This window comes from Conger conger, chromosome 1 (genome assembly GCF_963514075.1).
Source record: "Conger conger chromosome 1, fConCon1.1, whole genome shotgun sequence".
Lineage (NCBI taxonomy): Eukaryota > Metazoa > Chordata > Actinopteri > Anguilliformes > Congridae > Conger > Conger conger.
This window is the reverse complement of record NC_083760.1, coordinates 32,520,950-32,531,941: the sequence shown is the minus strand read 5'-3', so window position 1 is coordinate 32,531,941 and position 10,992 is coordinate 32,520,950. Positions and strand designations below refer to the sequence as shown.

The window sequence follows — 10,992 nt, the reverse complement described above, 5'->3', positions numbered from 1 at the left end:
TGAATTATTGTTGAAAGAATCTTATCTGTACAGAATGTTATACATTTTACATTATTGCCTGAGACTTCTGCACAGTACTGTATATATATGTATAAATATATATATTTTTAATACGCCACAATGCAATAGAATGAGATACACTTCCTTATGAACAATAAAGCTTAACTAGACAAACAAAACTACCCAAAAGTATCATCCTAGAGAACAAGTAATAACAACACACTATTTAGAACTGAAAAAACAACAACTAACAACAATTACAGGGAGGTAGGGAGGGGTGCGGAGAGGTACAGCTTGAAGGTGGTTAGAGACTCCGCTGTTTTGACCTCCACGGTGGTGGAGACAGTACAGACAGTAGTTGGACAGGTGCTGGGTCGAGTAGGGTGTGAGAAAGGGGCAGATTCTCCGGATGTTGTATAGGGGGAATCTCCATGACTGGGTCACCGCTGAAATGTTCTCGGAGAGGGACAGTCTGCTGTCCATCACCACGCCGAGGTTCCTTGCACAGGGTGATGGTGTCACTGAGGCATCCCCTAGGGAAATGGAGAGATCCAGATGGGGAGAGGTTAGAGCAGGAATGAAAATCATTTCAGTCTTACCTGAGTTGAGCTTTAGATGGTGGTTGTCCATCCAGTGGTGGTTGTCATTAAGGCAAGCAGAGATGCGGGCTGAAACCTGTGTGTCCGATGGTGAGAATGAGAAAAAGAGTGTCATCAGCATAGCAGTGGTAGGACAATAATAACAGGGCTAAGGGATCTAGTGTAAAGGGAAAGAAAATGCAGGCCAAGGACTGAGCCCTGGGGAACTCCTGTGGCAAGTAACCTAGGTGTCAATACTGTACCAGCCCCCATTTCATAAGTTTGTGTTAATGCTATAGAAATTGTGCAGTGCAGTATCCAATCCAGTGGGATTTTGACTGGAGGGTTACCAGGTCTATAACACAAATCTGAGACGGGTGCGTGGGGTTTGGACCCAAAATGCACGACTCAGAAACAAAGGTTAGATAAAGTCCCGTCAGGGCTTTATTCGGGACGAATCCCAGGAGCGTAGTCAAAACAAGCAATGTCCATACACGTAGATCCAGCCAAACAAATATTAAACAAACAAACAGCACGGTGCCGAGGGAAGAGTCAAACTCGTAGTCGGGAAACGTGCAGGGAGGTCCGGTAGCAGGAGAGCTGTCAGCGGGGCAGATGAACAGGCGGACGGCAGGCAGAGGCGTAGTCGTGGGCGAAGCGGGAGTCGAAACCATGAAACAATCAGCGAAGCAAAAGTACAAAAACGGTAGGCGAGGACGTAGTCAAAAAACAAACGATGGTCACAAAACAGAAATCAATAAACAATGGTCGGTAAAACAGGCTTGGATCTTAACGTGAATCAATCAGAAAATAATGCTCAAGAGTTGCGTAGTAAAACTAGAGGCAGGTCGTTTTAGTAAATAGACAAATGGAAATAATTAGGGAGTGAATGACAGAAGGAGCGAGAGAGAAAAGGCGGAACGCAAGGTTTGCGGAAAGACATGTAAAAGTGTATGCATAAACAACGGCCAGTTAACGTAACAATAAACATAAATCAAAACATAATACAACACGAAACTAAGACGATAACCATTCAACATAACAAGGTAATATAATCGTAACGAAACATAACTAGACATGACGAGAAAATAAATCGTAACAAGAAATAAACTAAACAACATGACGAACCTAGACTAACATAATACATGATAAGACACTACGTGACTAAGACAACATGAATAAACATAAAACATGGTGAGACAGACCTGAAACGTGACAAAATCCAGCCTAAAATGCATTGAAATCCTCACAAAAGGGGACAACGGTATCCCAAAACTGGTTGCAGGCCAGGGTATTGAACAAAAAGCAAGTCATTTTTTTCCAGCAACTAAGTATCCCAAGTTGCTGTGAAAACCACACCTGGCAAGCCTGTTCCACTGTTGCCCATGCAAAAAGAAAACTAGGTAAGTAGGGCTTCTTTTTGGCTAACATCACTGACACATTCAAAGTAATGTAAGTTGAACTCAAGTACTGGCGCCTATAATCATTTTATTTTTGGTTCACCTCACCCTTGATTTAAAAACAATGCAAAAATTTGATTCTGTCCAAAGACCGGGTGGATTTTATCAATAACTAAAACTCCTTTCGTTTTGTCTCTACTCAAGAATGTTTTCATCCTTAAACCCCCCTCCCCATCTGCTATGGCTTCAGAGAGTATTCAGGGGCCTTCACTTTTTACACACTTTATGGTGTTTTAATTTGAATTTTAAATGGATAAAATTGCCATTTTTGCCTATCAACCTTTTGCCATAGCCGATAATGACAAAGTCAAAACGTTTTTAGAAATCCTGTTTGCTGCAATTATCATTGAGATGTGTCTTGAACTTGACTGTCGACCTGTGGCAAATTGAATTGATTGGAAATAGTTTAGAAAGGCACACACCTGTGTATATATGGTCCATATATGGTCCCAGAATTTACATGTCAGGACAAAAACCAAGACATGAAGTCAAAGGAACTCTGTAGACCTCAATACAATTGTGGCAAGGCATCAATCAGGGCAAGGGTATAAAACCATTCTGAAAGCTTTGAGGGTTCCTAGGAGCACAGTGGCCTCAATAATTAATATTATTGACTAACCGGGCAAGAAGGGCCTTGGTCAGGGAGATGACCAAGAACCAAACGGTCACTCGAATGGTGCTTTGGAAGTCCTCTTTAGACATGGGAGAACCTGCCAGAAGGACAACCATCTCAGCAGAATTCCATCAATCAGCCCTTGATGGCAGAGTGGCTAGATGGAAGCCACTCTTGAGTAAAAGGCATATGACCACCTGCTTGGATTGAGCTAAACAGAATTTAAAGGACTCTGAGAGCATGAGAAAAGAGATTCTTTGGTCTGATGAGACAAAAATTGTACTCTTTGGGCAGAATTCCCAGCACTATGTCTGCAAACACCACTCACTTCTCATCAGCTGGCTAATGCCATCCCTATGATGAAGCATGGTGGTGGCAGCATCATGCTATAGAGGTGCTTCTCAGTACCAGGGACAAAGAGGAAAACCTGCTCCACAGTGCATGTGACCTCAGACTGGGGTGACAGTTCACCTTTCAGCACAACAATGACACAAAGCATACAGCCATGCATGGCTTCTGGACAAGTATCTGACTGCCCTTGTGTGGTCCAGCCAAAGCCCAGACTTAAACCCCATTTATTTTATTGAGAAATGTAACTGTTCTGTTTTTTCTTTGTTTTCTGCGTTCAAGGGTGACGTTTGAGTGCCCCTTACCTTCTGGGTAACTGGAGGCCGGAGATTCAGAAGTCTTGCCCCATATTTAAGAAATGGCTACACTGATGGTGATTTTAAAAATGCCTACATATATCATTTAAGCATTTAATCCAAATAAGCTCAACTGAAAAAAGTGTGACAGTGCTCCTTCACCATGAAGATGATGAAGATTATTATTATTATTATTATTATTATTATTATTAAGAAAAAGAATATCCCCTTATCCCTGTAGTCTTTAGCCTTTTCCATAACATTTCAGAAAGGAAGTTTTAGCATCCCCTACCATCCAAAGACTGGTAAAATCTGGAGGCCAACTGCATGCCATACAAAACACAAACCAAAGGCCAAGGAGAAAAGGAAAAAGACAGAGAACGGAAGCATGTTCCCTAATGATTCAATGACAGTGGTTACCTGGCTACAGATCTTGTGTTTATTTTACCCATAATCCGAGTGAGGTGAAATGACAGGTCCTGCTTGATCCCTAGTGTTCAGGGAGGACAGGAGCCAGCTGGAAAATATGTTTTGGAACATAATCTCACTGAGTTGTGAGCCATGGTGGGGGCAGTGGGTTGGTCGGTCTGAGGATTATTGGGAAGGAGAATGATCAGTAAATCTCATGGGCCATTGATAAGATCAGAGGGTTGCGACTTCATTCAGGTGAGTAGCTAACTGTGGGAGGAGGAAGTCAGTATAAAACTGCTTGCACTTAGTATAATGGGTCTGTAATTTACCTCGACAAAAGCTGTGCTCAGAAAAGGTAACATTGTCATTTTTGTAAATGTTTTTCTGCAGAGACTTGACATCTCATCATCTTAATTATTATTATTATTATTATTAGTAGTAGTAGTAGTAGTAGTAGTAGTAGTAGTAATTATTATTTATTATTTTAATTGATTAAAATCATTATGTTATGTTGGATTATGGATAAAGCATGTTTTCACATTATTTCAGGCATTATGGAGTGTCCAGGAAAGCCAGGAGTATCTTTCCTCATGCTGTTGATGCTGGTTCACATTATAGATTCGTTTCCCAACAATGAAATTGCACGAGGCAGGTTTCACATATCTTGTCAATCCTGGTTTTGCTCAATATAATGCTTATAAAATTTAAGTAAATGTTGATTTATTAGTTACCATTTATTACTTATCACACACTTTTAGATATTTTCTTGACATAGCAGCTCTAGCAAATAAAAATATTTCAATTGTGAATTTAATTGTTTATATTAATTATCTTATTACTCTGTAGCTAGAAGTAGCATTGTTATTTATTATAACAATAACGTTTGTGTTTTTTTTTTTTTACATTTAAAGGTGGCTGTGATGAATGTCGACTCCAGGAGAACAAGCACTTCTCCACGCCCAGTGCTCCAATCTTCCAGTGTGTTGGATGCTGTTTCTCCAGGGCCTACCCTACACCACTACAGTCCAAGAAGACCATGCTGGTGCCAAAGAACATCACATCCGAGGCAACGTGCTGTGTGGCCAGAGGGGTGACAGGGGTAAGAGTCCAGCTATGAAAAAAAGCTTTAAAGAGTCCTTTGGTGCAATAGCAAGACAGCACTGCTGGAGATATGTGGCAGAATGTATTTTGGAGGAAGCAAAGGCTAGTTTCTGCCCTTCCAAACCTAAAGAGGATGTTTAAAAAATACAGTACAGTTGAAAATGACTAAATGTGTGATAAAAATCTTGTTGAAAATCTTTTTAATCAAGCAAACCTGCACCGTGTCCGTCTCTTTGACTGAAGATGAATGTGGCATTGTCATTGTTCTTTTCATCCTTCTACCAAAAGTCAACTAAAAGCTGCTTTTCATCCAGTAAAACCTTAGAGATAAAGTCTTATGGTGTTGCAGCCCTGTGACCCGGGCCAATATGAGTCATTCTCTCTCTACTTTTTTGCTCTCTCTCTCAGCCGGACAACAGGAATATTGTGAACCACACAGACTGCCACTGCAGCACCTGCTACTACCACAAATTTTAAACCATGCAGCATGAAGCACTGGACAAGCCAATGCAACACTTGGCTGACGCATTCTGGAAAAATTCTGCTTAGTAATTTGCCACAATATATTTAGAAAACTTTACAATAAATATTTTAAGGATATAAACACAGACAAAGGTCACTTTTTATTTAGTTTTTCTCAGTGTTTATTTGTTTCAGTGTAATGTGACAATTGGCTACGCACTTGTTTCAATATTCATTGCTGTCAACAAGTTGCAGCTGTATATGCATTCATTAAAATACTACTAATATGGAAAGAGTCGTTTTTGCTGTGGCAATTTTGTCATGAGGAAAAAAAAGAAATATCCCATGATTGGGCACTACAAAACAAAACAGAAAAATCATCATGGGGAGAAAGAGGTTTTTTGAATGAGGTTCAGAGAGATGGAGAGGGCACGGGAGTTTGAGAGTATTCAAAAAGCATCCTCCTTTCCTCCACTTCCACCTTGTCGCCTATGACTGGCCCAACAAAGAAAATATCATTTGCAGACTTACCGGCGCATTCACATTAAATCCCAAGTGGCTATGGCCATTCTACAATTCTACAATTCATCAAGTCCGCAATTTTGGGATTATCCAAAATTCATAGCAATAAGGATGCAACAATATTAAAGACAAACAAACAAATAAAAAAAAACCCCAATAAAAATTTTTCCAATGCAATTAACCCCTTAATTATTACACAAGCTTAAAAATGACATACCCAAATTAAAATTGTTACTATTCTTGAACCTTTTTGACAAGGCATAATCCTGGGGCCTCATTCATAAAAAAGTTGCATAGAAACCATCCTGGATAGCAAGTGACTCCGGACCAGATCCATGCCGGTTTCAACAGACTTCGGCCCAGAATTGGGGCAGTCACTTGCTGTCTGGGATGGTTTTTGATCTAAGGTCAATAAGTGTGATTCGGAGAAAATGAACTTACAACCAAAAAAGCGTGCACACGCCACTCTCCCAAGTGGGAAATCTATGAATCACAAAGCTGAATGGTTTTAGATCTCCGCCTTGTAAACAACTCCTAATTAGTATCATTAGCATATAAAGGAGCTCAAATCAAAACCCAAATCCTCTACTTCATAATGGCAAGCTGCAAGAAAAGAGTCCGAAATCAAGGTCCTGTTAGCAGAGGTGCAGATGGGTGCAGGGGCGCTGTTTGGAAGCCTTTCCAGTGGCTTTACCACTAAAACCAAGTATGTAGCCCAGGCTGTGAATAAGGTGGGCGGGCAGCAAACGTCCCTGAAGGACATAAGAAAAAGTGGTCTGATTTAAAACTGAGGGTCAAAACAGCACATTGTACGCAATAGGGCCAATGTGCAGGCCACGGGATGTTTATGAAATATTTTTGAAAAATGTAGTCCAATAACATTCTTACCTGCAGACAACAGGCCAAGAATTTGGCACACCTTGTTGGGCTCATACAGCAGCTTCCCTACTGATGAATCCAGATACTGCCATCTTCCCTTTAACATCCCGATTGCGCACCACACTGATCATGTGTTATAGTGGGCTTCTTTGGTATGTCTGTGGGTGCTAGGGGTGAGTGAGTACTGCGTTACTCGTATCTGTTTCCATATACGTTAAACCAATTAAATTATCCGTATCCGTTACTCGTACTCATAAGTGAGCTTGACGCAACCCTGAAGTAGTGTTGTTTAAATAGTCCCCTGTACTACATTGCGATTTGGAGTACATTGAAAGACTTTCACCTGAACTACTACAGTTTCGTACTCTGTTATGCAGGAAAATCTCTATGAAATCTTTATCTGGTCAATCTTAAACTTAATTAAAACTGAATGTGAAACAATGTATGTATGTGCATGAACAATTTTACAACAAACACTTTTGGCTGAGCGGCTGTTCGTATCAGAACCACTATCCGTGTTTCCATCACACTCACCTCTTTAAACACACACCCACATTTTCCGAAAGCACTATACTCTTAAGCAACACATCCATCACAGTTTGTTACATAATTGGTGAATAGTACGGGTACAGTCCAAGGTCAATAATCCAAATGAGCACAAAAGGGCAAGGGAAGAGAATAGTCGAAAAAACTGAATGTAGATCAAAAAATAAAACAGGATGATCTAAAAAATATATGTAACCAGTTGGACCAGCCTTAGGTTGATTGCTCTGACACTCCCCCTTCATATCTGTATCTGTTCAGGCATAGCATTAGACAGCTACTACCTGGACCTTTCACTACTTCCTGGTTACATTAGCTGTTGGGTTTGTTTGTTCGCTAGTAGCTTCAAGGTAAGTCAATGTTTGTTTTAACAATGCATTGTTATCTGCTTCCAGTTCAAATGATGTATTATATACACCATGTTTTGGTAGAAGCGTGTTTTGGGATCTCTGGAGTTTTAGCCGTGCCAGTGAGTGTGTGCATGTGTGCACAGAGGTACCAAGTTATCGAAGGTAGGCCTACATTGAAAATATCGCATTGCAATGGCTGGCTCATTTTATGAATGAGACAGAATGAAAACGCAATGCCTCTTCATGATTCTTTCCTAAATAGTAATGTAACTGCATAATGTGTTTACTGTTTAGGCAACGCTTCTTATTTCTGCAACTTATTTCTTATGCTGCTACTGGTTTTTTAAAATATATTGTAAAACACTACTGAGTCACTTTTCGTTGTTAACCAGCTGTGTTGAATAATTGAACATTGTTGACCCAGGTTTCTGTTGAGCTGGTTAACCAACGTATTGCCTTTTCTTTTGGGGAGGGGGGGTTTATTAATTTTTTTTCTTCAGGTTTATCTGTACCAGACCATCTAATATTGGCATAAAACCAGGCATAGTGACCTGGGTTCAAATCCCGGTCGGCCGGGGGCTCTCTGTGTGGAGCATGTTCTCCTCGTGCCGCGTGGGTTTCCTCCGGGTACTCTGGTTTCCTCCCACAGTCCAAAGACATGCAAGTTAGGCCGATTGGAGAGTCTTAATTGCCCGTGGCCATGAGTGTGTGAGTGAATGCATATGTACATTGCTCAAACTTAGGTAGCACTCCAATGGTAAGGTTGGGCAGAATGGGGGTTTTATTTAATTTAATTTAATTTAATTTAACACTGCACGGCTGTTTAGGTGTAATGTGAAAGGAAGTAGGTTGACCATTGTAGTGTTTGCCTGAGCTGATCCTAATGTTAAAGACTGAGTTTGGTGAATTTCTTAAAGTGCATTTTGAGATGCAGTACACTCCAATGGCTATACATTCCTGATTCATATCCAACATTGGATGAACCCCTATCAAGGTAAGTAACCTCTGAAATTCCTGTGATTCTAGAGTGCTACATTGATCCTGTACAATTAATGTAAAACTTGTGTGTCTTACAAGACACTTACAAGACACTAGGAATAAGAAGCATCACCAGGGTAGCCCAAAGGCTGCTGTGGCTTCTCAAGAATGTTATGAAATTCAGTAGTAAAGTTACATTTGCACTGTCTTAGGGCTGGTTCAGGCATATAGATGTGTAGAAATGAATGGACCAGGACACAGGGACGGCAGCAACTCATTTATTCTCTGTTCACCAGTCACCTACCAGGTCTGTCAGATACATTTGTTAAATTTGTAACATTGATGTCAGACATAACAGACCTATGTGGACGTTTGACTGGCATCTGATAACAGATAAATAAAATAAAAGTAAAGTAAAAACCATGAATGATATGTTCATAGTAGGCTACCACCGCTAAAAAAACTTGTAAATTACATAAAAACTCTTGCAGCATCATAACAGGAGGCGGAATTAATAAAAGATAGGCTATATAGACTGGCCCAAAACTTTGCATTGTTTACAGAATCATGTGGTGGAATATATTTAAGTTGCTATTATTATATACTGTACGTATGAAAAATTAATATTTCACGCTTATGCTACTACCCCGTTTGCCAGTGTAGGCGACCAGCAACTTCTGACAGCGATGGGATTACACAGTTTATTTAGAACATACAGTCAGGTCCATAAATATTGGGACATCAACACAATTCTCATCTTTTTGGCTCTATACACCACCACAATGGATTTGAAATGAAACGAACAAGATGTGCTTTAACTGCAGACTTTCAGCTTTAATTTGAGGGTATTTACATCCAAATCAGGTGAACGGTGTAGGAATTACAACAGTTTGTATATGTGCCTCCCACTTTTTAAGGGACCAAAAGTAATGGGACAAACTAACAATCATAAATCAAACTTTCACTTTTTAATACTTGGTTGCAAATCCTTTGCAGTCAATTACAGCCTGAAGTCTGGAACGCATAGACATCACCAGACGCTGGGTTTCATCCCTGGTGATGCTCTGCCAGGCCTCTACTGCAACTGTCTTCAGTTCCTGCTTGTTCTTGGGGCATTTTCCCTTCAGTTTTGTCTTCAGCAAGTGAAATGCATGTTCAGTCGGATTCAGGTCAGGTGATTGACTTGGCCATTGCATAACATTCCACTTCTTTGCCTTAAAAAACTCTTTGGTTGCTTTCGCAGTATGCTTCGGGTCATTGTCCATCTGCACTGTGAAGCGCCGTCCAATGAGTTCTGAAGCATTTGGCTGAATATGAGCAGATAATATTGCCCAAAACACTTCAGAATTCATCCTGCTACTTTTGTCAGCAGTCACATCATCAATAAATACAAGGGAACCAGTTCCATTGGCAGCCATACATGCCCACACCATGACACTACCACCACCATGCTTCACTGATGAGGTGGTATGTTTTGGATCATGAGCAGTTCCTTTCCTTCTCCATACTCTTCTCTTCCCATCATTCTGGTACAAGTTGATCTTTGTGTCATCTGTCCATAGGATGTTGTTCCAGAACTGTAAAGGCTTTTTTAGATGTTGTTTGGCAAACTAATCTGGTCTTCCTGTTTTTGAGGCTCACCAATGGTTTACATCTTGTGGTGAACCCTCTGTATTCACTCTGGTGAAGTCTTCTCTTGATTGTTGACTTTGACACACATACACCTACCTCCTGGAGAGTGTTCTTGATCTGGCCAACTGTTGTGAAGGGGTTTTTCTTCACCAGGGAAATAATTCTTCAGCAAATTATCACAATGCAGCTTTTCATTACTACATAGAAATACATATTTCTTTCTAGAAATGACCTGTTAATTGAATACCACTAGGGGCAAGGAGTGACTTCCTCAGAGGCAAAGAGGTCCATCTGAGCCTGGCCAAAATGGCTCCAGATAGCCTGCACAATGTCTCGATAGAGCTGCCATTCTCCTGGAAGGAGGCCTCTCCTGGGCAGAAGATCGGCTACCACATTGTCCTTCCCTGTCAGATGTACAGCCCTCAATGACACCCTGCGAGCATGCACCCACAGAAGAAGCTTGTAAGCCCTCCTGTGAAGTGAAAGTGCACCCAACCTTCCTGGTTGATGTAGGAAACCACCGCAGAATTGTCTGTCTGATGATGAAGGGGCTCATCCCTTGTGACACTAAAGTACACTAAAGCCTGAAACACTGCCAACTCGAGCAAGTTCACATCTGGTTCAGACCTTAGCTATCGTCAGTAATGGCCTTTACCTTCGGACAGCTGCGCTGTGTCTGAGCCACTATACTAACCACTGTGAAAAAGACCTTGAGCAACCCTGTCTGAACCCGGTGAGAGCCCAAGGCCACAGGTGCACTGATGTCTGTTGCACCAAATGCATCAACTCCTTGGTCCTGTGAGTCTGCTCCAAAGCTGC

The 10,992-nt window shown here is 41.0% G+C and overlaps 1 protein-coding gene across 1 annotated transcript; it reads left to right on the top strand.

Annotated features, from left to right (window-relative positions):
- The first annotated feature begins 4,260 nt into the window (after window positions 1-4,260).
- Window positions 4,261-5,294, top strand: LOC133134710 (glycoprotein hormones alpha chain-like). The gene is made up of 3 exons (XM_061251027.1): window positions 4,261-4,354; window positions 4,618-4,805; window positions 5,216-5,294. The coding sequence occupies exons 1-3, from the start codon at window positions 4,261-4,263 to the stop codon at window positions 5,282-5,284; spliced, it is 351 nt and encodes a 116-aa protein (XP_061107011.1). The 3' UTR covers window positions 5,285-5,294.
- Window positions 5,295-10,992: the final 5,698 nt, after the last annotated feature.